We start from the raw sequence: 25,977 nt of genomic DNA on the forward strand, positions 1-25,977 counted from the left end.
GGATGACTCTCACACGCACATTCACACTCCAAAACTCAGTGACTCATGTATACACACACTCATGCACATAACCTGGCACTTCAGCACATGTGTTTAAATGGACACACATGCAGGCTCGTTCACTCATTCACAACCGTGTACACAGAGGCTGCAGGAGGCATGTATAAGAGATGGACGTGCATGAATGAATCAGGAGCTCTGGGTGTGTATTTTTAATTTCAGTGCATTTCATTTATCTGATGCACTCCGAGTAGGCATGTTAGTGCCGAGCATTCGTGTTGCTATTTTTGGCGTAGCTAAAAATGATGTATATGTATTAAATGCGCGTGACACCAGGGTGCAGCGAGTTGTTCAGTAAGTTAAACAGGCAGGCACAGCTCCAGCTAGTCTATTATTAGAGCTGCGGCTGCTGCGGCGGCTGCTCCCCGGTTGGGGCCCCCCTCGAGGGCCCGTGCACCGGCACGTGGATTTTGGCACACTCCCCCCCCCCCCATCTCTCTGATCTCTATTCCTCCCCATCTCTCTCTCTCTCTCTCCCTCTCTGATCTCCCAGGGGTCTTTCCATTCAGGCATTCTCAATGCGATTCATGTAGGGAGCGAGGACGAGCTGCTTCAGCAACACAGAGAAGCGTGAGGAGAGAAGGAGGAGGAGGAAGAGGCGGAGAGGACGAATGAGAGATGGAGGCTAATCTGAGAGAGACTCTGCTGTTTACAAAGCAGCAGTGAAAGAATTACAATATTTACTTGCTGAATAAAATGCTTTTGCAATTACAGGCGTCCGAACGGTTTTTCAATGACTCTGTTGTCTTCATCTGGAAATCTCTCAGTTTCATTTCGGCTCCATTTTAGATGCTAACTACTAAATACTGCAGGCTTTTAAAGCGGAGTAGCACCTTACTATTCAGTATGTTGCAGCACATTTTCCTAAAATAGACACATTTATATTTTATATTAAAGCTTTGGCATTAGATCCACATGATCCATAAAAGCATTCATGAACTGTGAACTCTTTAATGACCTTCCTTTATTTGATATTTTACCTGAAATGATTCCAAACTGTAACTCATCCACCTGACACTCCAAACCCTCCCTGACACTGTCCATTCATCTACACACTGCCATGTTAACATCAGAACAATCCAAGTTATGAATGGCCGCTCTGCACGCCAGTGTTTACTGGAGTCCTGACCAGAACAACTTATCTGACTTGGCCATCCTGACGCTAAATGACTTCCACTTGGCTTGGTCCATTCATGGCTTTTCCTCCTACACAGCGGCCAGCGGCAGAGAAGGACACACTAACAGAAATAGCGCAGCATGCTAGGCCATTTGAGCTATAATTCATGTAGACTCAATTTTTCAACAGTTTTCAGGGATGAATAAGAGAGGAGACTATTAAAAGTTCTTACTTTTGTATCCAAGAATAAATGTTATATTTCTCCGGCCAGCATAACAAAGAACACAAAAACCTTCACACGGCCTTTCTGTTAGTTTCCAAACAGTCACGGCCCGAAAGAAAAATAACAGCGTTCAACATTTCACTTCAGAAATTAGAAGTTGACCTTCTACTACCACTGTCGTGTGCCTGCTGAGGGTTTGGCTGTAAAATACAAACATTACAATGACTCATCGAAACTGCTTTGATTATTACATTTGCAATAAACCACTAATCACAGAGATATAATTGCCTCAATTTCCTCATAATTCATTGTTATGATTGTTGCACGGTGTGCAGTAAGAGTGAATAGAGGTTTAAAGCTATTTAAATACATGTCCACAGTTCATGTCTAAATAATTAGCCAGTTATTTGCACTGCCATCATCTTGCACAAACCTGCACAGCTCTTTAATTACACCTGGTGTAGATATTTTGTATTATATTGCTTTTTTATATCTTATAGTCTATTGTGTAATAGCCTTTTACTTATCTTTATTCTCCTTCTGTGTCAAGTCAAATTCCTTGTATGTGTGAACCTACTTGGTAATAAACTTTATTCTGATGAACATCAATAAATCATGTTGGACAGGCAGATAAGGGACCAGAGTAGAGCAAACCTTTATCTTAATAAAACCTTATTTTTCAACCCTCAGACCGACAATTTAATGTGATTCTTTTATAAAGCAGTAGGGGGCACTGTTACATGTAACCTTTCTGGGATGCTGTGTAAAAGGGGGCAGGCTTCTGTTGCAGCTCCTTCTGCTACAAAGGGATGACACGAGGGACCTGAAGCATCTTAACTGTGATGCTGTAATGAATGCATTTTAAATCGAGGCAATGCATTCAAATGATTCAAGATGATAAGCTACAATAAGAGAAACAAAAAACGGTTTGTGTTTTGACCATGTTTTCCTAATACATATTAAATCCCTGCATTAATACCCACCTGTATTAATCTCATGTTTCCACACGTTTATCAAGGATCAGTGTTTGTGGAGTAAGCGGATAGCACTAATTCACATCCAGGATTTTACCTTGCAACATATCGTGAACTTGGCAGCTACTTAAGTTCAAGGCCGGGTCACTGCCCTGCAGCCCAAGATTGGCCCTGCTGAGCAACAAGAAGAACTACAGAGAGAAGAAGCATGGCATTTACAAGGTGGTTGGGTGGGAGGAAAAAAAAGCAAAAGGGCAGCTGAAAAAGTTGGAGAAAAAGGTTTGTATATCCCTCCTGCTGCTCTGATGGAGCCTGGACGAATGTTAAAAAGAGACATTTCAACCTGACCCAAGAGTTTCCCTCTTGCTGAAGTCAAGTAAAAATAGATACCTAAACCATATTCATATTATAAATGTAATCTCTGAACTGTTGTGATGCTCTGCAGCACCAGTGTGTAAAGTGCAAAATTTTAGGATTAGATTATAATTAGTGTATTTGTAAACATGACGCTGAACAGAGTGTTTTAAGGATAAACACAAATGAAAGAGCAAACACAGACAGCAGAGTGTTCCTTTCTGCTGGCATTACAGTTTCTGAGACACGTGAATGTGCTGTTGTGCTTTAAGGCAGATACATGTGCTGCAGAGCGCGGGAAAGACTGGTCTGCACTGCCACCTGCTGGTCATGCACCACCCCCCAAATAAATACAACTATATGACGTGTTCCATGAATAATAACAAAGTGTTTTCAACAGACACAAACTTTTAATTTCAGCCTGTAAATATAGGAACAATCTAATTCTTTGATTTCCTCATCTTGAGAAAAGTGACGTTTGTTTTTGTACAGATAAAAACGAAGAGACGGAAAGATAGAGCGGTTACAATATTCTTACATGTTTTTTATATGTAGGACTTTTTAAGTAGCTAAACTGTGTTTCTCGTTACCCTGTGTATAGCAGTACGTAGCTTAGCTTCTGTGTTGGTGCTCCAGCCTGCTTCTCCAAACAGGCCATGCTGACCGTCATCTACTGTGTGTAGTACACTTACTATTAATAAGTACCTCATACAATCCCACTTAAAAAAAATAAAACGAACTATCCCTTTAACTAACATGTTCACATATCCTAAGTGTGCTTTGGGATGTTTCTTGCTCTCATGCAGCTGTTTGACAGTGGATGTGTTTTGCCAGCTTACCGTGGTGTTGTGACCAGCTTGGCCCAGCTCTATGACATGTGGATCAGTGGACTGAGTGTCTGCTACTGTTGGACTGATCTGTGAAGAGAAAGAAAAGAGGATGGTTTTAATGTTTGTGGTATTGCTAATTTTACTGCTTTCATGTTTGGCCAAATATTTTGGCATTTTTTTACTTGAATGCTTTGGCAAAATTGTTCTTTAAACTTAAATGCCAATACATCCTTTGAAGTGAATTAAGAAGTCACATAGAGCTGCTCTGTTTATAACCTTTTAAACACGTGCTGATTTCTCACCTGTAACATTTAATGTTCAAACAGATTTTACTAACTCAGTGTCAAGCAACCTGTTTGCTTGTCTGCGTGTAAAGGAACGTGAAGTAAGGCTTGGACAGTGGTCCGTTACAATAAAACAAGAGATTCTGATTGTTTGTAGGCCAGGGAACTGTCCATCATTTGTTAGCCTTATGTGGTGCTTTTGTGCCATGATCATTTTTTGATTGTATTCCTGGATTGCACAAGTTGTACCTTATTCCTAGTTGTTTCTGTGGCTCTGTAGATGTTGTAAAAATACAACACTTTGTTTACTATGGTTTTTAAAATACTAAACTAGCAGAATATAAAGCAGAATTCAGTATAAGCTTAAAGGTATCTTGATTTTCATATTTAAATAAATGTCTGTAAAGTCACTATCTGTCACTGAATGAGGTAACACAATGATGAAAGCCTTTGCATTTGCAGTATTACACCCTGGGTGTCTGTGGCGACTTTTGCAGAAAAAAATCACAAGCGGCGCCCAGTTAGTGACACGTTTTCCATCAGCCAGCAGTGGTTGGTCTGCCAGAGAGGGTAGGCGGAGCTAAGCGGCTGCTTTTCCGGTCTCTGCAAGTGTTGCGAGTAAACAGTAATCTACTATGGCTGAACAAACAAAGACTGACTACAGATACAACTTCAAAAATAAGTGAAAATCCAAAGAAAAAGAAATAAATTCATCGCTCAGATGAAGGCTGAATTTTATCACCAAAAGGTGCTACCAAATAGAACGGAACTGCCATCTTCGAGATTATCACTTTAAGAAGCTGAACTGACCTGGATGGCTCTGGGCTTCGGGTGGTGAAGGTGGGGTCCTCTGGGGTGGATATCAGAAACATGGGGAGGGGGATCAGGGGTTGACCTCCGGCTGTGCTGCTGCAGGATGTCCCGGTAAGATTTGGTGTCAAAGTTTGTCCTCCACATTAGCACCTAGGGGATCGAGGGAACAGCACATTTTCAATGACCCACATTCCTAATTTTTTTTACAACAGAAAGTAAAGTATGACCTTAAAGTTAAAAGTTAGTGAGCGTGTGGGGAAGCAGGGTCATTATTTTTAGTGGAACACCAACCTGACTATCAGCTCCCCCCGAGGCAAAGAGATCTCCAGCTCTAGAAAAGGCTACGGTGATTACAGCGCCCTGAAAAAGTACATAACACAGCAGAGACTCCTCAAGGCATAATTCAGGGAAAAACTGAAGCTTGAATTTTGCTCCTAAGACTGACGATGATGTCGGACGTTGTGTGAAGATGTCTGGTGTCTGTTGGTGAAGTGAGCTCTGCTGCTGCCTCACCTTGTGTCCATGGAGGGTGTAGATGAGGCGTCCCTCCAGCAGGTCCAGGATCTTAACAGTGCTGTCACTGGAGCCACTGATCAGGTAGTTATTGGATGGATGAAAGGAAAAGCTGTTGATTCCTGCACTGTGGACTGATCAAAGGCAGAAAAGGAAGTCAGACACACACTTAATAATATTAACTACAATTCTCACTAAGTCAGGAGAAAGTCAAATATGTCAGTAGTTTTAACATCTTACAGGATTATAACAGGCTTATTCCTTAGCTGACAAACTGGGAAAACAATTATATCAATCAATTATAGAGACATTGGCAAGGATTTTCAGGTAATTGGTTAAAATTCGAAACTAAATATATGGCAATCTAAAATTCTGACATACCTTGATAATGCTGAATGAGCTTGTTGGTCCGTAGATCCCAGATTTTGAGTGTATGGTCAGCTCCTGAGGATGCTATACAGGTGCCGCTTGAATTGAAATCAACAAATGTCGCTGATCTGGAAGAACGAGTGGAAGTCAGTGACCGGCATCAGTTAACGCTTGGTGTGTAAATAATACAGAGCAATGCAATCATGGCAGAGCCAAAGCAATGACTCAACTTAATTGATTTAATTTTAGATCAATTTTGAAAGCCTGTTTTAAAAAATCCAATTATCTTAAGTGATGTGTTGCCCTTCCATCTAAAAACAGAATCTACATTCTCCACCTGCTGCAACCTTCTGTTTGGAGTTATATTGGTTCTTACATTACAAAAGGGAAAAATATAATACCCAGAGATTGTTACAAAAAATTACACAAAAAAAGATATTTTGATGAAATTACTAACACATAAGTTTAGTCGCCATGATGTAATTAAAACAAAACCCAATGTAATGGCAAATTTAGAGCAGAGGAGAAGTACAGGACACCAAGCCAGGTTGTTTAAGCTCTTACTCTGCATAGTCAGTGAAACAGTTGATGCAGTGTTTGGTGGACGTGTCCCACAGTCGGACTGTTCGGTCGTCTCCGCAGGAAGCTATCAGCCGCCCATCTGGAGAAAACCTGAAATAGGAAAAGACAAATCATGCTAGTTATTCCAGCTGAGCAGACATCTGTCTGCATGAGAATTGGCTGACACTGTAAAATATTGTAAAATATTCTTTAAATAAGTTATTTGTTTAAGAAAGCAACTCTCTTTGCATGGTCATAATGGTGCAAGATCCACATAAAAAAGTTCAAATTCACTCCAGTTAAAAAATGTCTATATTCAATTTTGTTCTATAAAACCGTATTGGTCTCACAGATCCTATATTGGACTGGCTATATTTAAAATAACAATAATAATAGTTTCGCTTATATTTGGAAAAATCCTTTGCAAATAGGACAAAAACTCTTTCTGAAGTGGTAAAGCTACTTTTTAGGTAAACTATAAGACACACACACAACGATACACAACAACATGAGAAGTTATTGCGAGCTTGGCGCTGCTCAGTACCTGGCACAGCGCACCCAGTTGGTGTGCTGACTCAAGGAGTAGATGAAGCACTGTCTCTGAACACTCCACACTTTGACAGACTTGTCATCAGACGCTGTCACCAGTCTCTGGCCGTCCTGGGAGAAGGCAACACTTCTTACAGCGGCAGTGTGAGCTTTGAACACTGTTGACTCTCCTTTCCTATGACACACAGACACATCAAAACAGATGAGAAACGGGTTCAAGCCTCAACCAGCAGATACCACTTACACCATGCAGCCTCGGCCTAATTTATATGTGTGACCATCTTGCCAGTTTACAGTGTTAGAATTTCCACTATAGTGAAAGATCAATCTGAGCATCAGACCAATTTAATACATTTAATATCAAGGTCCACATATTTTGCTTGGTAAACAAAGAGGTCCTGATTAAAGTGGAAAAGGTGACTTGGACCTACATGGAAGGTGTCCACAGTCGAACTGTTCTGTCCCTGGAGGAAGTGGCCACCAGGTTACCAAAGGGGGAGAACTGCACCCCAGTGATGACGTCTTGGTGGCCAACAAAGCGGAAAGCCCTCGCCTTAGGAGCAAGATTCCAGATCATCAGGCTCTTATCCACTGAACCCGAGGCTAGTGGAAGACAAAAGAAAGATGAGCTTAGAAAATCATGACTTACACAAAAGACAAAAGTTCCTGCTGGAGAAGAGCATAGATTCAATAACTGGGATTTCAACAGTGAATATGTGATTGGTGATGATTAAACTTAACTGCTTTTTAAAATACGCCAGTCATGCTTGCTATACAACATACTTTAAGATCAACTGAAGTGTTTGGGGTTAAAGCTAGAGGGAAAATAAATGTTTCAACAATCATATTAAATCTATATTGTATGCATTCTGAGAGCCAAAAGAATGATGTGTGATTACAGACTAAAACTGAATTGTATCTGTGAATTTGTGATTCATGTAATGACTGCAGAATTTACCCAATTGTTTGCAGTTCGGATTGAAGTCTGTGCAGGTGACAGCATCTTTATGCCCTTTGAAGTGTCGCTCTAGAGTTGGATCCTCCTGCAATGACAATGCACAGTCCATTAGGAAAACTTTGCATTTCCTCTTCAGTTTTAATAAAGCAAAAGTTTGCACAAAAATCAGACGCATTAATAGTATGGAAAAGTAGTGGTCATAGAGGTCTTACCACGGCTAGCATAACCATGAAAAATTAGCACTAAGACTAGATCTGTGTGTATTCGATGGAAACTCTGTTACGTTTTTGTTAAGCATTGTGCAGTAAACACTTAAAGAGTTAATACACGTCCGCCTAGACTGAGGAAAACTGCATGTTGTGTTTTTAAATAGTGGAGGGCTATGCAGGAAAGTCCCATGTGATACAGCCTGCCTGCCTGAACTGACCCAAAATAGTTGCGTTTAACTTGAAGAGCTAAAATACCTTTTCTACCAACAAGCGGGTCTACAACGTTGAAGGGATTTAGCAGAGAGGACCATAAATGTTTTTGACAGACCCCTCAGCAAATCCTATTAGTAGAGCTGCAGCTAGCAAACTCGCCGACTCAGCTACTATTAGCACCAGTAAGCGTTATCAAACTACAAACACTTTTGCTCATGAGCTTTACTAACGTATTGAACAATATACTTACCAAAACAGACGCCATTATGGGCGTTTAATAAAAGAGTCAATGTTGTCAGAGAGAAAGTTGAACCGCTGTTCTGCTCTGTAACGTTACCTCCATGGCTGTCAAACAGTGCGCCTTCAACTGACTCAGACCTGACCAGTCGAACTCAGATGATTCATGTTCCACAGTCTTTTAGCAACCTTTGTTGACTTTTCATTTGATGTACTCTCAGTGAAAACTGAGTTGTTTGCCTGCTTTAGCCACCTTTCACTTACCTAGCACCTAGCAGCTGAACAACTGCCTCTATCTATCTTTCAACCGCTACATAACTAGCCACCTGTGGCTTGATTTTGTGTCAACGTAGAGAGAGTGGTGCCGCATTCAGGAACCATAGGAAAACATGTAGATAACATAATCCTATATGAAAACCCCATTCACAATTAAGAAATAACATCCGTAATAAGCTATTGGGACATTCTGAGAATGAATCAATGCTGTTTTATATTATTGCTGCTTACTGACCTGAAGGCAAAAGCTCACTGCATAATACAGTTTTTATTTAATAAAAAACAATACACAGACCATGGCATGAATATTAAGTAAGTGTTTTGTTTACGGGAATCGATCAGTGGTAGAGTGAATGGACATCCTCAAGGCACTAGTGACAGGTCAGGAACGTTATTTTTTTTTTTACTTTGCATTGTTATTATTATTATTATTATTATTATTCAAAAACATTAGTTCTTTTTCTTTGTGACCTGAATGCAACACGTCATTAGGTGGAGCGTCTTCCGCTGCTAAGCAACTAGCCAGCCATATCACATGAAGCTGCTCTGAGGGAGAAGTGGCTCAGTATCGGCTCCTCTGATTGGCTATTGGAACAGCAGTGACAAATCAGCACCGAGATTGTTAAACTTGGAATTCAATGTTTGGTATCTCAGTTTGAAAAGATGTCGTTAAATCGAGGCATCGGCGGTGTGGAGGTAACGTTAGTTTAATGACAGTATTACTGATTTTAGTGACCCGCTAACTTGTATTATTGCAGTATCCATAAATGTATGTAGATAAATGTATGTACTGTGAATACGGCCTTGGCCAACAAAAACAAACGTAGCAGTCCCAACAAGCTAGCTAGTTAGCTACGGTAAGGGTTAAGTTACCATATCAACCACAGTGCACCTTTAACAATCAGTATTTTGTCAGGGCTAACGGTAGCTCTTTCTATATGCTTCCAGGCTAACTTATAAATCGTCAGATTTTGATATTCAATTTGTTTTGGCCATACAGCTAGCTTAACAAAAAAAAATATTGTTGTTTTTCTCTGTAGTACCTGAAAAAAAGGATACCGAAAAACGCTAAGTACCAACATGTCAAAACAAGGCTGGATACAGGTATGTTGTTCATTGCCTCAATGTTGTAAACTAGGGAAATAAAATAATTAATGCTCGTTTTGACTGTTGACTGTCCCCTGACTGTGTTTTCATGTTATAGGATGCAGTCTCACAAAGTATATGGAAAAACTGGAAGAGATTAAAAAAAGTGAGTAACTCATTTGTAGAGGAACCTGAGCTGGCAAGTAATTGTACATACTGGTGGGTTCATAGATATAATGGTTGATCTTTCTACTTCATTTGTTTGTACTCTTCTGAAGAAGAAATACTTCATTTCAAGTGTGATCATAAACTTTTAGATTGACTCAGGAGGAGATGTTTGTTTATGGGGTGCCTTTGAAAAAGTTGTCTTAAGATGACTGGATATTTAACATTATTAAACAAGTCGTCATATTTTAATTTCTAACTCACAGGGTTACTCAACAATAGAGGCAGATTTGATCTCTACCTAAAGGACACATCACAAGGACACAATAGTTTTAACCACAGTTTTTACTCAGTACAGTATAGTCCATCTCTCTGTTTAATGTGCTGCCCTTGACTGTTGGATCCATGACATTTCTGCATGCTCAGTCCATTGGTGCATATAAACACCTTTCATTCTGCCTAAATGTGAACATGTGTATTTAGTAAAACTCAGAGGTTATCCAATTGTGGTCTTTTCTGAGAGTAATGTCGATGTACACTTTAGCTAAGATTTGCCAGGACTTTTTTCACTATTTTTTCTTTGTCTGTCCATGTACAACAAGGTGTAAACCGTAGAGGCTTTTACCCACTGATATTTACAGTTGAATAAGTTCTTGGTCATTTTTTGTTGACCCATTCTTTTGATTTCTCAGTGATAAGTGATGGAGATTCCTTCACTCTCTGTTGGAGGATTACTCTGCCGTCCACAATAATTCCTCCGTGTGACTGTACACAGATTATAAGGACATGCTGGTCAGGTGCCAGCAGGGGTTTTGAGCTGGTGAGGTCACGCTGTGGATAATACCAGTATCACTAGCACAGATAAAACCAAGCAGCCTGGTTTGGGTATATTAGTGGCAGCTTTGGCTTGAAGGTAGCATGGGAATGGACAGAATAGAGCTGAGGTTCAGTGAAGCATTAGACAGGGATGAGGAGAAAGAGGATGTGAAATACTCAGTTGATCGTGTGTCCAGCTGCATGGAATGGCTAAAGAAATAATCCTGTTTTGCTATGTTTTGCAATTATCAGTCAAAGTGATTAGACCAGCGGCTACAGCTTAGACAAAAGTTTTTTTTGTTCTTCTTTTTTTCCAGATTACAGATATCGAAAAGATGAAATCTTCAAGCGGTTGAAGGTCACAACGTTTGCACAATTGGTACGTATTAATTTAGTTTATTTACTGGCAGAACCATAATGTCCTGCAAGATTGAAGGCTGGTAATAACATTAGCTTGATGTGTTCCCTTCATATACAAACTCCAGGATACAATTCTCTTTGCACTTTTACATACAATTTACAACATAACAACATGAGCATCTTGTTTTTTAACCAGATACTTCAGGTCGCCTCTGTATCAGAACTGAATGAAAGTGAGAATGACGGCGAATCCCTTGTACCAGAAGGTAACCTAACAAAAGGCAAAATGACTTAACATTGTAAAACTTTATTCGTATTTGTTTACTGTCTATACTGTGATGGATGGTATTTATTTGACTATATGTCTTTAACAGTACTGTTGTTGACCATCTGTTGCAGACGGTGTGTCAGTGGTGTCTGATGCAGACCTGGAGTGTCTCTCTGAACGCACAAACGGCTCCACTGAGGCGTCACCACTGTCAGATCGTCAGGACGCAGAAGACAGCAGGGAAATCTGCCACACTGCCAGGTCGACACTGCTAAGGTACTGTACAGCTCAGCACTCTGTAAAGGCTTTACTGAAGAACTCCTACTGTAGATAACAAACCATATTACTCTTTGTTAGATGGACAATCTCATAAAGGCCACTTGGTCAAAAGCCTGTTTGTTTGACATAACCAGAATAAAGACAAGATAGAACTTTATTTATTTAAAAATGATAGTGCCAGAAAAATACAGTACAAAATTAGAGAAATACAAAAAACAACTCATATGTAAGTGAAAATATAAAGTGTATGGGTCAGTGCAAAAGAAAAACAATATTACAATAGTCATCTACAAAAGTACTAAAGTAATTTCATATAAATGGATGAAAGTGAGATTAGTAAATCTGAAGGTCTGTGCTACCTTTTACCTTCTGGTATTCATCGTTTAAATGATGTGACTTTGGTTTATCACCACAAACAAAATACTAAGATCCTTGTGAAGATCTAACGACTTTCTGTGCATGGTGGTAACTGTACTTCTGTCTCTCACGCTCTGTCTTTTATACTTTGTATATTCAGTAACCTATTATGCAGCTGGTTGTGTCCTGGAGTTACAATAGTAGGTGGGCTATTAAATACACGTCATTTTTACAATTATATAGGCCCGAAAACAAAATTAGTCTGTTATCTCTGTTGATGTCCGTTTATATTTCAGATGTAGCAGAAGAGGTTGAGAAGATTGTTTTATGCAATTTATGTGAGCTGACCCTTTAACTTGTGTTCTGTGCACCCTTTGCAGATAGATTCATAAATGTCCAGCCTTAAGTCACAGAGTTTACGAAGGTCCAGTGTTTTAAACTTGCCACCACAGCTCGCCATGTTGCTAACGTTTCTCCTTCTTTAAGTTACAGTCAGATTCTATTTTGTATCGTCTCCACTATTCTATCCATAGCAATACGCGCACAACATCATCCCACACCCAACAGTCACACCTGTAACCCAACACCCAACATATTTGTATCTGCGCTGGAACAATCCGGACTTCCCCTTTTTGTCCCTAAAGCCACCTGCCACGCCCCCATCACCCCCATCTCCTCACAATAACCTCCCTCAATCTGTTCTAAGCGTCTTCTCCCCTCACCTGCGTCCTCTTCCCCTCTTTCAGCTTGAACAGGAACCCCAGGAGTGTAACTCTATCTTCCCTCTATGGTCCCTCCAGGGGGGCACAGCCTGGGCCTCTGTGATGACTGAGCTTTTCGGTTACTCTCACCTTGTGGGGAGGACAGGTAGACAGAAAGAAGTGCTGGGGTAAACGTACACAAGGGGAAAGCACTCTGCCTACACAGTTTTCATTTGGCTCAGCAGCATAAATTACTGACGCCAAAGAGCTATACAAAAAGCTGTAAAGGCTAAACACAGAATGTAAAGATATCGAGGTATATAACTCAATGTAAACATAATCTTGTATTTCTGATAGGTACTGCAGCCTCTAACCTTTTTATCTCTTACAGTGTCATTAGCGGCGTTGGAGAGCTGAACCTGGACAGGACCAATCAGAAGACGCAGAATGACTCTGTGTTCAGCTCCGAGCTGGCTGACAGGCCGTACCCCGACTGCCCCTACCTGCTGCTGGACGTACGGGACCGCGACTTATACGACCGCTGCCACATCATCAGCGGTAGGTGCATCAATATGTAGCTAGGTCCATAGATCCAGCATTTTTTTCAATCGTCTCTTTCTCCCACAGCACACAGTTTCCCCATCTCCTTGCTATCCCGAACAATGAACCCCTACACCAGAGACGTGCTGCAATATGTATCCTTTAACACAAACTACACAAAACGTTACCTGTCCTGTTTTTTTGTTTTTTGCAATTACAGTTTTCTTTTCAATTGTCTAAACTTAACCAATAAACTGTAGAAAAATGCAGCAGGGAAGATCATCATTGTGTACGACGAGGACGAGAGAATAGCCAGCCAGGCAGCCACCACCATGTGTGAACGAGGATTTGAGAATCTGTTTATGCTGTCTGGAGGTGAGCAAACCCTCATGTCCAGTCTACTTCATTTAAAAGGATTCAAAAGAAGTTAATATGACATCTTTTATAGAAAAGTGATTTTATTTCAGATATAATTTAAAGTTTGTCTCATTTGGCAACATGTATTTCACTTGTCTACATTGTCACACTAATCTAAAAAGGATAATAAAACACCCCAAACCAGCTCTGCTGCTGGTCCTGTGTAAGAAAAGGTTTATCGTGTTACTCTGCTGCCCTCTCCCAGGTCTGAAGGTAATCGCTCAGAAATTTCCAGAAAGCATGACGACAGGCTCCATCCCGACATCGTGTCTGTCCTCTCCGACATCATCGAGGAGGAAGAAGAGCTCTGTGCAGCCGCAGTCGTTGCAGCAGGCGGCAGAGAAAAGGTGGAGGTTTACATCAGACGAGCTGGCCAAGCTTCAGGAGCAGCTGGAGGAGGTCCTCATCCCCAGTAACTCCAACAGTAAGACCACACTCTCAGAAACGCAACGTTTCATTTTCCAATTGAAAATTGCAGCATTATACTATAGGTGTCTCAAATATCATAACACAATAGTGACGTTTTAAGAAACTTTCCATGGGAAGATCTATGCAATATGGCAGAGCCCGACTGACCAATTGGTCAGCCAGTACTATGAGCCTATCACAGTTTTCTGATATGTCTTAAACTTAATTTACAAAAAAAATAATTTAGACAACAATGCTGGGGTTGACTTTTACTCCTTCTAAAATCCCATATCAGTTGGTTGCTACAGTTGGCAAGTATTGCCAAACTTTAAGTTTAACAGAGGAACTTCCATGAAAAACTGTGTATTATCCACATACTGTTCAAACCTTTATTGTTCACATGTGAAGGATTGTATGCTTTAGCTGGCCAACTGTTCACTTACTGGCTCTTGCTCTATGCAAAAAATATATAAATATCCGCACACCAGGAAGCTCCCGTAGAGGGTTTTATTCAGCACAGAGTGACGTTTCGAGCCAACATGCTCTTCCTCAGACTTCTGAAGGCATTTGTGAGTCGCCATCTTAAATACATACAGACATCCACTTGATAAGATACAGCTGACATCCATAATTTATTAGGTAACATATTAGATGATTTTTTAAATTACATACAAAAATATTGCACACAAAAAATCTACCCTGAGAAAAATATATAAGTAGAACACGTACCACAAAAGCGTGCATGTCATGCGTATGCACGGAAAATGTAAATAGCAACACATTTTTATAAACACAACTGTGACAAATACCAGTGTACCAAGATATGTACACAAAGTATACATGCAAATATGTATAAAGAAACGTATAACTATTTACACGGCGATCTTATTGTAGTTCTGTTTGTATACATACCATGCAACCCCACAAAAAGACGTGTGCATGTCTTGCTCTATGCAAACAATTCATTGAAATAACATAGTTATTATTCCAGAATATTTTTTATGAATTAGAAGTTGCATGTCATGTCCTTTCAAGGAATTTATTGGAGAATATTTGACCAGTAAAATAAAGAAATACAGACCAGTCATAGTTCTCAAAACATGGGGCTCTAATTTTTCAGTGGCTCCTTCTATCTCATTTTATTATTCTATAATCTGACAGATTGAAGAGCATAAACTCAACTTGCACCAAGAAACGAATAGTCTCAAACATGTCACTTTTGATCTGTTCAGTGGCTTTCCTCGCCCTCACAATTATTTGTGTTCACTGCAGGTCGCATGTCCAGCCGCATGTCAACCAGCAGCGCCCAGTCTAAAGCGTCCAGCACTCAGAGCCGTCAGAGTTCTGGCAAAGGTGGGAGAGACAGCGCCAGAGTTCAGAGCAGCAGGCCCTGGAAATAACCCCCCCCCCCAAAAACGTCCATTTATTTCAGTTTCATTTACATTTCTCCGCTCCATCACTGGTCCCAGTCTGAACATTATCATCCACCATACTGCTGCACAGTCACAAGTGGGATAAATAACACCACAACTCATGTATGTGCACAAACATGTGTTTGTAGTGCCCTCTGCAACCTTTCCTTCAGAATTTTATCAGACACACTTCCTGAATGTGAATTCTTAGCTTCTGCATTTTCAGTTTCAGAAATTACACAAGCCTCGGTAAAATTCAACTCACAAAGCAACTACCCAAAAACAACTATACTCAAAGGCCTTGTTATAACCGGTGTTTCACTGCACTCCTCATCTTCTTTGGAGATTAATGTCAGACTTTAGCATTTTCCCTTTTATGTTTTTCTTTAATATATTTAATAAATGTTATATCTGAATGTTTGCACAGAGTCTCATCTGTGAACCTTATTGCACTCTGTTTAATTGTTCACGCAACACTATTCTCACTACTAGCACTCAATTCTAGGAATTATCTGTATTGTCTGTTTGATTATGTCCTTATAGGCCACGTGTGCTGCACAGCTCCATCAGTATATACCACCCACTAAATGTCATTCCACAAACCTTTTTTTCCTGGACACAGAATAGCTGAATGTTGACATGACATGAAGGAAGTATTACATGAAATGTAATTTATATGACTCATGTTCCAGATGTTGTTTTATTTTGTTAAATGAAGAAAAGCTGTGCTGTATGTTTGGAAGTTTCTCCACTTTGTCACAATATCTTATTGTGAACCTTGATAGAAAGTGCAACAGCCTTTTTGTGCAACTATTTCTGTCCACTTATGCTGTTACTTGACTGTGATCATTTGTTGTGTAAGCGTGTGTGTGTGTGTGTGTGTGGACAAATTAAGGGATTTATTTAAGCCCATATTATCATAAAAGTTGCAGTTTTTAATTTCTGTTACAAAATAAGTCGCTGACTTGATACCAACAGATGCATTTGTAAAACAGTATTGCTAATTAGTGGCCTTTTGATGCTTTGGCGTGGTTGTGACTCGTTGCATAGTTCTTGGTCATCTTTCCCTTGTTACACTCACACGTCTCATTTGAAGTGCACATATTTAAATAATGGACTCCTCGGCTGGCCTTGTTTGTGATTTGTTTTCACCATCAGTCTTAACTAACACTAATGATCCGATCCCATGATTTTGATTGTAAATTAATGTTAAATAAAGTGTGTAATTGTTTGCTGTATCGGAGTTGTTGCCTTGTCTTCACATATACAGTGTATCTTCTGTTTAGAGAGGACCTGACCTCATGTATGAGTTTTGAGATGAAAACTGGGACCAATCCTGCCTCCATGCTGGCCACATTCGGGTACATTTTAGAAGAAAAACATTTATTATATAATCATTTGTTGTTGATCAGATACATTTTTAGTATCATGTGTTAACTAAGATTAGTATAAAAAGTTGCAGGATCAGGACAAGGTGATATAGGAAGCAATAAATTGTTATAGTACAGTGGAAACTGGGCCTGTGTAAGCGCCAAAACGCCCTCACCATCAGCTGTTTCTTGTTGAGCGCAGCGGCAAATAGTTCAACTTTTGGAACATGGCCACGCTCGTCAATGTCACCTCTCCCTCACCGACCAATCAAATTCAAGAAGGGTATTCTGATATCAACTTTGTCAACAACAATGGTGGGGAGAAGCTAATCCTTTCGTTTTTTAAGGGTACAATTTCCAGGTAAAGTGCCAGGACACGACTCACGACTTTTATGTTTTCTTTGTAAAATTTCCTTGGAATAAAAGCAAATATTAAGCATACGGAGCAATTTGAAACACACAATTTTCGTAACCTGGCAACACTAAGTGCCAGAGAGAAGCGTGCTGACATTGAGGTTGTGGGCGCTGCCAGCGCAAAAAACTCTGTTAGTGGACACAGGCCATAAAGGTTCATATTTGTCACACCCAAATTTAAACTGTGTTTTGTAATTGGTTTCCTTTTCGGTCTTTGACATCTCTGGCTCTATTTTATACTTTTCATAAGCTTGTAATAGTTGCTTATCCTGTTCAGGTGTCCCTCGAAAAAGACATTTTAATATCAAGGGACTTCCTGGTTGAATTAAAGTTAAATGAATATATATATATATATGTACTCTAAAAGCTGATAAAGATTAATGATGTTAGTAATGAGATGTATAGAGGATGTGGAAATAATGCACACAGATGTGTGAAATGCAGAGGAGAAACTGTGCATAACAGTGTGTGAAACATTCAACTAAAGCTTTAAAGCTTTAAAATCATAAAAAAAATGACACCTCACTTTTCCAGTGTGCTTATTTATTGGTCTGTTTGTGGTATTCATTATGTCCAGAGTGAGTCATGATGATGGTGATGGTGGTGGTATGAGTTTTAAAGATAACAATTTAGACATGACATTCACATAAATGTCCTCTCTGTAGTGACTTTCACTTGTACACACACACGCACACACACACACACACACACACACACACAGTTTAGTAGGGGTTCTTGAAGGTGTGATCCATGATGGCCATCAGAGCCAGCCAAGTCTCCTTGGCGGTTGGGATGATCTGATTGGCAGGCAGGATGAAGCCGTAACGGCCGGTGTCCCTCAGCTCGAAGGTGTAGGAGTACTTGATGCCCTGGTTGTAGGTCCAGTCAATGGTGCCGCCGCTAGCTTGGTCTGCAATATAAAGAGGTATTGCTCAGGGTCTTGTTGTCTCTAGTTGTCTATGTGGCAACTAATTTCTTGATATACAATGTAGTTTTCTTTATTGTTTTTCTTACCACCAATGGCAGCTCCCAATGGTGGTATGAAAGAAGACACATTGTAGCATTGGCATTACAAGATATCCAGCTAGCTATTGAGTGTTTTCTAGCTCCATTAATCAATTAATGTATGTTTTTAAGACTGAGTTTTCGTAGCCTGCTGGCCAATGAAGAACTGCCCTAAACCTGTATTCTGTCTCATAGCCAGCAGGGAGCGACCCTCATGGTTGCAAAAAAGTTATGCAAGTTCACCAGAAATTGACCCTACTTCCTGCTTGATTTATTACCCCCGTAAACATTTCATAATGACTTTATGCTCTCCATTGCTAGCGTCAGGTCAAAAGACGGAGCAATGCATCCACTCTCTAATCCAAATGTGGTCATTTTTGGCTGAAAAAACCAAGATGGCGACCAGAGTACCGAACACAAGGCTTCAAAACAGTCCACAAACCAATGGGTAACGTCAAGGTGGCTACGTTCAACTTCTTATTTCGTGCAAGTAAGAGAGAATAATATTTCTTGATAGTCAGCATTAAGAGAGAAAAGTTAAAGAGAAATGGATTGTAATTGAAACTTACAGATGGTGTTGATGATGCTGCCGTATCTGTATCTAGTACCGTACAGAGAGGCCAGGTCAGTGATAGCCTTCTTAGCCAGGTCGTGCTGTCAGAAGAGAATGCTATGGTCACGTATCTATTTTTATATTGCTGTTGCATGTTTTACATTTCTAACATGACAGGCAAACCTTGACAGAGACTGCAATACAAATGAGACTACAGAAGAGATCTATAATCAGTTTTCTCAGTTTGATCTGGTAAATCAGTAATAAAAGGCAAGGAGTGTGATTTTTACCAGCTCCGCCTGGTCCTTGACTGGAGTCCTGGTGTAGCCGTAGGGGTACAGGAGCATCTGGGAGTAGGAATGGATGGAGATGAATGCCTTGAGGTTACCATGGGCCTTCACAAAGTCAACAATGGACTTGACCTCAGACTCGGAGTGAGCACTAGGTCCATGGTAGGTCTCTGAGCAGGGGTTGTTACTGGCACCAGATCCTGCGCAGGGATAACAACAGTGTCAGAGAAACTGCTAGTACATGGGAGCCACCATCTGTCCATTAACACCTTCTCAACACTTGGTTCCATACAAATACTAATTGTACAAGTGTGGTGGTTAAACAATATCCTGTTGTAACTGCAGCATACCATCCTGTTTAAAGCTGCTGTATGTAGGAATTAAATATTGGGACTTTAGCACCATCTTGTGGTAATATTAAGCATGACACTGGCAGAGGGTAATGCACATCACTAAATTCATGATCCAGTTATACATGTGGTGCCTTGGTAAATTTCAGCTGCTAGAGAAAATGTTACCTCCAAAACCAGCATCCCAGTTCCTGTTGGGATCGACTCCAACACAGCTAGAGCCGGGGTTGGGCTTCCTGGTCTTACGCCACATACGGTTCTGAAATGATCAGCGCAACATGTCACTTTTATGTTATAGATTCATACATTTGATTTGTTTATCTACGGTTCCTTTGATTGATACAGGAACAACACACAATTATAAAAATGCATGAGTGCAGAATCGGTAAGCAATGACAAGATTTTTGCTTTCAGAACCATTGTTGTTTCCATGCGAGCAGTGTTGACCAATCATGTAGCTTTGGAAGATGCTGGACAACCGCCCATGTGGAGAGCAAAAGACGCAGAACTAATTGGTCAAAATGCAATCTTAGCTAGCAATCTTTAGCTTGATGTTGATGTCTCTCAGCTCCATTATTGCGTCTAAAGTTGTGAGTTGGAATGTAATCTATGGTTAGTGCACAAAAAAGGAAGATTCTGCCTGGATACCCATCATCTGTTGTCTGGATATATTTGTCTACATCGGAAGCCCCAAAAGATTGGCCTTTGTCCTCAAAGGCTGAACGGTTGTTGGCCAGTAACAAATGTGTTCCCAGTTGGGGTCAGCCGCTTGGGTTCAAAGCAGCTTTGAGATATTTTGTGTAAGTTAAAAGTAGTATGTACAAAAATGGTCAAACAAAAACCTGAATGTGCCAGGAAGTAATTGTAAGTCAGTAAGAAATTCTAACTGTAGGAGACTCACGCTGTTGTGGGTGTAGTAAAAACCATCAGGGTTGGTCACAATCTCCAGGTAGATGTCCATCTTGTTGAGGATGGCGGTGAGGGCGGCGTCAGTTCCATAATCAGTCACAATCTACCCACAGACATATAAAGAACACAATATTCAGTGCGTCCTGGAAGTGGTCAGAAAAAGCAGAGACAAGAACAGTATGAGAATCATCAAAGCACCTTCTTGGCGAACCAGGTCCCGCTGGCCTGAGTGACCCACTCTCTGGAATGGATTCCAGTGTCGATCCAGATGGCAGGACGGTTGGTTCCTCCGGTGCTGAACTAAGACACACGAAAGAAAAGGAGCAGTCAAACAAAGATCCAGTAAAAGAAGATAAAAATAAACATACTCTAATAACATGTTGGTTATATTTACCTTGAGAATATTCAGGGGACGACCCTGGTAGCTCTGACCGATGACGATCTTGCTGACGAAGTTAGGGTTCTCAGCCACCAGCATGTCCTGGAAACTGTAGATCTAAACAGAAAGACAAAACTATGTCTTTATTATGTGAGTATCATCTGAGTGTGACATACTTCTGTAAAGCACTGTCTGGTGTTCACTGATTTGAAATATGTCATTGAGGTGCTATCATTTTGGGCCACAGGGGCTGTAGCAAAGACCTTGGTACCGAAGGAGAAAGTAACAGGACTTTTGGTTGGACTCAAGGCAGTTCTGGCAAATTGTCTGACAAGACAAGTCAGGAAGGGAGAACAGGATGCGACCAGCTATGTTTAATAGGGGAGGAGAACCCCTGAACACTGACTCAAGGGAACCTATGTCCTTAGCAGAGGTCTCTGAGGAAGTTAAGAGACACCTCAGCAGTAAGCCGTCAGGTGAAATTGGAATCTCAGATGGTGAAGGTTGTAGATATTGTTGGGCTGACTTGGCCATCTTTATTGTTGCTACGAGATTGGGGACAGTCCCTACAGAATGGCAGATGGTTCCTATTATTAAAAATAGAGACCAAAGGTGGTGCTTAAATAATGGGGGTTTCACACTGCTCTGCCTGCCTGGGAAAGCATATGCCAAGGTTTGATCAATTGTCGAAACTCCAGGAGGAGCTATGCAGATTCTTTGGTCTTGGTATTAATCCTTTCAGGGTCACAAGAGACTTGTGGTGGGTACTGTAGGACCACCAAGGGCTTTTACCTTATATAACCAGTCCAAATTTTCAGCAAGAAATCAAACACATCTTTGGTGGGTGTTGGGCTCCACCAAGATTGTCTCCCTATAGGAACAGGTGAGGGGAGGAGAGTGTCCATTTTGGGGACATCAAAATTTGTCATCTGCTCTTTGCAGATGATGTTGCTCTTCATCAGAAGTTGACATTCAGCGTCCACTGGTGTGGTAGAGATTAGAGTTAATACGTCCAAGTCTGAGGCTTTGGTTTTATCCACTGGACAGTGGATAGACAAATTGCAGTATTTGTACCAGACTGCTAAAGACTGGTGAAGATGGAGCTGAGCTGGAAAGCAAAGCTTTTGTTTTCACCTATGGTCATGAGTTTTGTGCAGAGGCCAAACAAATGAGATCAAGTGGAGTAGCTGGCCCTTCTCATCATAAGGAGCCATATGGGGTGGTTCAGGCATCTGATCAAAAGTGGATTGCCAGGAGAGGCTGGGGAAATTGTTCAACTACATTTGTCCTGGGAATTCCTCAAGATTCTCCAGGAGCACCTCTAAAACACTGCTGGCAAGAAGAATAAATGGACATAGCCCGCTGCCATGACAACCAGGCTCGAAATAAGCTAAAGAAATTTGAGACTTTGGATTTATATGTTCCCCAGAATGGACTATATACTGTACATGTGACTATTGCCACAATTTAGAAAAAACTACTTTTTTCTGATACAATACTGATGTTTAAGTCGAAAGTGTTTACTTAATGTTGTCTGTAGTAATGATTATTGTGCAGACAGAGTGAGTGCGTGTACTGACCTCTTCGATGGTGTGGTACCTTGAGAAGTCGAAGCTGTCAGTGTTTCTGGGCTGAGCAACACGAGCACCAGACTCCATCTGCTGCTGCTCCTGGTCCAGCATCAGCTGCAGGATAATAACATTGTTCATATTTGAACTTTTGCTCAAAATCAACCGATACTTCTGTTAAATTCTGTTTTGTTTCTATCAACGCCCAGAAAAGATGATACAGACTTTTTGTCGTTTTTTACCTGCAGATCTTCAATCATGATGGAGTACTCAACGTCCTGAGTCTCCAGGTAAATTTTGACGGACTGCAGGCTTTCGAAGGGAACTCTGATATCCACAGGGGAGGCAACATCGGTGACGCCCATCCAGAAGTCGACCTTAAAGTAAACACAGATATCATACATCAAATTAAGTCTTATTAAATGTCAAATTATTCCCTAAAAAGTGGTTATGAAAGAAGAAATACAGTTAATAAAGAGAGGAGTGTCTCTTAGATTAAGCTTTGATCTTTCATTATTAAGTTTCCATTTTTATTTTCTGTGTGTGGCTTTTAACTTACATCAAACTCAATCATGTCCTCCAGGTCTTTGATAAGAGCCAGCTGGGCTTCATCCTTTGCAACAATGCGAAGCACCTGATGCCTGCAAAGAGAGAACCACCATGCTTTACATCCTTTTACTCAACTGTGACGTTGGCACACACAAGGTGAAGTAAGATTCCTCGGGGCTGGTTGGTTCAGCTTGTGCAGAAGTTGTAAAGACAAGTGCTAATGTATGGTGTTGTTAATATGTGTTAAGCTTGCAGAGGTTTTACTTTTTCAGCGGAAACAAAGCTGACTTAAAGTTGCATTTATGACCTTGTTATAACACAGTAATAAAGAGCGTATACATGCAAAATGATTAATTTTCCAGCTATTTTGGAGTTAAAATTTCCAACTTTGTTAAATGCCTTACACCATAAATAAATTGGTTAATTAAACAGATGTAAGCTGGCCTTTGCATTTGTTGTTAAAGAGGAATTGTTACCATGCACATAATAACTAGTTTGTACCAGCAGGCATTAAATTAAGAAAAAAGGGACATTTAACAGAGATTTGTTAAACTCATTACAAATGGCTTCATTATATTTTCACATGAATGCATACACATGGCTCTGACAGCCTGACTTACCCCTCAAACGTCTCCTTGCCGAGAACGGCCACAAACAGCGCGGTGAGTGCGAGCAGCCCCCTCATCATGACCAACAGTGTGAACCTGGCGGGGCCGAACACACGCTTTTATGGCTGAGTGTGAAAGGTCACGTGTCCAAAACCACAACCTTGCCTATGATGATGGAGGCGTGTCAACGGCTGGTACCTTTCCCACACCCGCCTGGAGATACCAGACCAGAAGTTGCACCATGCACACGTGTGTTTTTGACATAACTGAAGATGTGTTCAGGTTCAAGAGCAAGGGAAGGTTGTTAAAGGGCTGCTGGGTCTGGTTTTGGTTCTGTTGTAGGATCCAGTCTGGTTCTTTAAGGGTTATGTATGGGCCCATTAGAGCATAATAAAGGAAGAATGAAGAGTAACAATTTGAGCTTGAAACATTGAAACCCTACAGGAGGTCATTGTATACAATCAGCTGGTCTGAATTCTGTTTACAGCTCATGATGGAATCACCCTGCTCAACAGGAAGCCGCGGCCTTCATCTGTTTGCTTCAGTTTCCTCTTTGTTACTGTCGGAGTAAGAATTAGCAACGAGCTAAATTTAAACCAGCTGCTTGGACACATGTACTGTTAGCAGAGAAACGCCAGACAGGGGGCAACTTCAGATGTCAGTGTGCAAAAATTCACATCTGGTGCTTTCACAGCGTTTCACTGCAACATGAGATATCCACCAAAACATGACGCCAGCACTAACAAACAGAAAACAGCATCAAAGCAGCACCCAGAACATGAAGTGCCAGGTTTTGCCTTGACTTCAGTTATATTTCTGTGGCTATAGTCATGAATACTGAGCAAAGGACATCAGATAACTTTTTTAGCATAATCACAAAACATTAGCCACAAATTTAAGAATTAAATATTTTAAAGCTTATTCATATCACACACAAGTAAAATCCTCAACATTACTCACTAAATCGGCTCCTCTCCTCTGCACATTCCCCAGAATCTGCAGGTTATGTAACCCGGCTGATAACATTGCAGAGGAAAAGTAAAGAGACAGGAGCCAGTCAGGTGTGGAAAACACCTGCTGCAGACTTTCTGATTCACAGAGACTTACAGCAAAGCGAGCAGAGTTTTTGTCCCCATCCATGCGTCCTGCTGAAGTGCCTTTAAGCAAGACACTGCTACTACTCCTGCTTGCTGGGTTTAGGCGACGAGTAAATGCAGGTGGCACAGACGGGTCTGTATTCAGTTTTGGCCACAATGAAGCTGCATTTAGTGTGTAAGAAATAAAGGACTTCCCTATTTTGATGTATTTATGCTGGAAGATGTAAGAAACGGTTGCACAAGATAAGATAAGATAAGAAAATACTTGATTGATCAACCGAGAGGAGGAGTTTGGGTGTGTACAGTGAAATGCATCACTCTTGATAGACACTAAGGTATTTGTACAGTGTTTTCATGGAGGTAAAAATAACAGGATTTCAACAGAAATGCAGTTAACATATGTGTATGAAGGGATGAGCGACATGTTTGATGTTCTTTGGTTCAAAGATGTCTATGCTGATGTTAACATAATGACATTCAGCTGGATAAACAATGGTGGCAAATAGAGCCCAGCTTTAAAGTAACCACAGTTATGCCTTAAAGCTGCAAACCACAACTTTTGCTCATTAAAACCATGACGAAATATGTTGGAGAATCTAATGACCATTTGGGAAAGTATTTATTCCTGTTGTTGTTGTTGTTATGCAGTAAAACTGTGTCAAAATAATTGCCTATTATAAGTGCACAAAGTCTCTGCTGTGACACGACCTGGCTACATGTACCATGGCAGGTACATTTTCAGATCTGGCCTTGGGTGCCACCTACAGTCTCAAGTTAACACTGAGCATTGCAAACTGACAGAAAACTTCATTAACATTTCCATATCAGCCTTTGTCATGCTGTACTGACAAAAAAAATAATAAAGTTTCATCATTTTTAAAAATATGACGACTGTCTGACTGCACAGACCAAAGGTCAAATGGTAGAAATACACCCTGTCTGCAGTCTCACGCTGTTGCAGACATGCAAGCTGATAAGGTGGGTTTATTTTTATGCATCATATCATTGTTGTTAACGTTGCTGTTGATTCATTCGTCTATTTCATAAACCTGCGTATTTTTGTTCACGGTCACATGAGGTTACATCAACACCCATATTTTTAAAGCACATACTTTCTAAACATTACAGGCTTAGTGTCATGGTATCATACAGTCGCACAACACACATTGAGGTTGTATTAGGCTTGAAATAAACAACTATCTTAGAGATCAAAGAGGCTAAAACACTTAAAGAAATGTTGATTTACAGATGTTGATACGACACAGCATAGATCAGACATCACAGTGAAGCAGGTTGTAGCTGAAACATAGCAACCACATCACAGTAACACTGTTCCTTGACAGATAGGCTAAAACCCTCTGCCCTGTCAGGGTGTCACAGTGTTGTTTCCTGTGAAATGTGAAAAGGCCAGCAGCAGTTCACAAGGGAAGCTGCAAACCGCATTGTTTCCTGTCACTGAGGAACGCTGCAGCTGTTAGATGGTTCAGCATCGGATCACAAAAGAAACCAGATGTGGTGTGTGGTCTGTGTCCCTGT

The 25,977-nt window shown here is 40.7% G+C and overlaps 3 protein-coding genes across 4 annotated transcripts in view; 1 reads left to right on the forward strand and 2 right to left on the reverse strand.

The window, feature by feature from the left end:
• Window positions 1-8,364, reverse strand: part of poc1b (POC1 centriolar protein B) — a 46,217-nt gene extending 37,853 nt beyond the window's left edge. Inside the window, exons 1-10 of the mRNA XM_069686689.1 lie at window positions 8,278-8,364; window positions 7,606-7,690; window positions 7,079-7,250; window positions 6,643-6,822; window positions 6,102-6,209; window positions 5,550-5,665; window positions 5,169-5,302; window positions 4,947-5,015; window positions 4,653-4,805; window positions 3,568-3,645 (exon numbers count right to left, since the gene is read on the reverse strand). Of these exons, the coding sequence (XP_069542790.1) occupies window positions 3,568-3,645; window positions 4,653-4,805; window positions 4,947-5,015; window positions 5,169-5,302; window positions 5,550-5,665; window positions 6,102-6,209; window positions 6,643-6,822; window positions 7,079-7,250; window positions 7,606-7,690; window positions 8,278-8,292 (1,110 nt within the window). The 5' untranslated portion in view covers window positions 8,293-8,364. The remainder of the gene's footprint in view (window positions 1-3,567; window positions 3,646-4,652; window positions 4,806-4,946; window positions 5,016-5,168; window positions 5,303-5,549; window positions 5,666-6,101; window positions 6,210-6,642; window positions 6,823-7,078; window positions 7,251-7,605; window positions 7,691-8,277) is intronic.
• An 831-nt stretch (window positions 8,365-9,195) lies between these two features.
• Window positions 9,196-16,587, forward strand: cep41 (centrosomal protein 41). The gene is made up of 11 exons (XM_069686668.1): window positions 9,196-9,236; window positions 9,581-9,644; window positions 9,745-9,792; window positions 10,925-10,986; window positions 11,164-11,233; window positions 11,367-11,511; window positions 12,964-13,130; window positions 13,200-13,267; window positions 13,373-13,487; window positions 13,735-13,953; window positions 15,210-16,587. Exons 1-11 carry the CDS (start codon window positions 9,204-9,206, stop codon window positions 15,335-15,337), a joined length of 1,119 nt encoding a protein of 372 aa, XP_069542769.1. The 5' UTR covers window positions 9,196-9,203; the 3' UTR covers window positions 15,338-16,587.
• A 1,080-nt stretch (window positions 16,588-17,667) lies between these two features.
• On the reverse strand, window positions 17,668-24,601 carry cpa5 (carboxypeptidase A5). 2 transcript variants are annotated; one of them, XM_069685899.1, is made up of 12 exons: window positions 24,452-24,601; window positions 23,357-23,440; window positions 22,747-22,828; window positions 22,430-22,564; window positions 22,200-22,304; window positions 20,635-20,736; window positions 20,439-20,540; window positions 20,233-20,343; window positions 19,500-19,590; window positions 18,982-19,181; window positions 18,708-18,792; window positions 17,668-18,043 (listed from the first exon to the last, which is right to left on the reverse strand). In XM_069685899.1, the coding sequence occupies exons 1-12, from the start codon at window positions 24,478-24,480 to the stop codon at window positions 17,856-17,858; spliced, it is 1,314 nt and encodes a 437-aa protein (XP_069542000.1). In that variant the 5' UTR covers window positions 24,481-24,601; the 3' UTR covers window positions 17,668-17,855. The 2 variants fall into 2 exon arrangements, with proteins under 2 accessions (XP_069542000.1, XP_069542001.1); XM_069685900.1 differs by having other exon boundaries at window positions 23,357-23,557.
• Window positions 24,602-25,977: the final 1,376 nt, after the last annotated feature.

The sequence above is a fragment of the Semicossyphus pulcher genome, unplaced genomic scaffold (assembly GCF_022749685.1).
Source record: "Semicossyphus pulcher isolate SPU_LCO1_2020_fin unplaced genomic scaffold, fSemPul1.0.p SCAF_8, whole genome shotgun sequence".
In the NCBI taxonomy this organism is placed as follows: domain Eukaryota; kingdom Metazoa; phylum Chordata; class Actinopteri; order Labriformes; family Labridae; genus Semicossyphus; species Semicossyphus pulcher.

What these genes read in the sequence shown, in the direction of transcription:
- cpa5 (XM_069685899.1), bottom strand. Translation starts at nt 24,480, where the DNA reads ATGGGGACAAAAACTCTGCTCGCTTTGCT. An exon ending in GGCAAGGAGACGTTTGAGGG is followed by an intron (nt 22,829 to 23,356) that starts GTAAGTCAGGCT and finishes CTCTCTTTGCAG; the next exon opens with GCATCAGGTGCTTCGCATTG. An exon ending in TCATGATTGAAGATCTGCAG is followed by an intron (nt 22,305 to 22,429) that starts GTAAAAAACGAC and finishes ATTATCCTGCAG; the next exon opens with CTGATGCTGGACCAGGAGCA.
- cep41 (XM_069686668.1), top strand. Translation starts at nt 9,204, where the DNA reads ATGTCGTTAAATCGAGGCATCGGCGGTGTGGAG. An exon ending in ACTGGAAGAGATTAAAAAAA is followed by an intron (nt 9,793 to 10,924) that starts GTGAGTAACTCA and finishes CTTTTTTTCCAG; the next exon opens with ATTACAGATATCGAAAAGAT. An exon ending in TCTGTTTATGCTGTCTGGAG is followed by an intron (nt 13,488 to 13,734) that starts GTGAGCAAACCC and finishes GCCCTCTCCCAG; the next exon opens with GTCTGAAGGTAATCGCTCAG.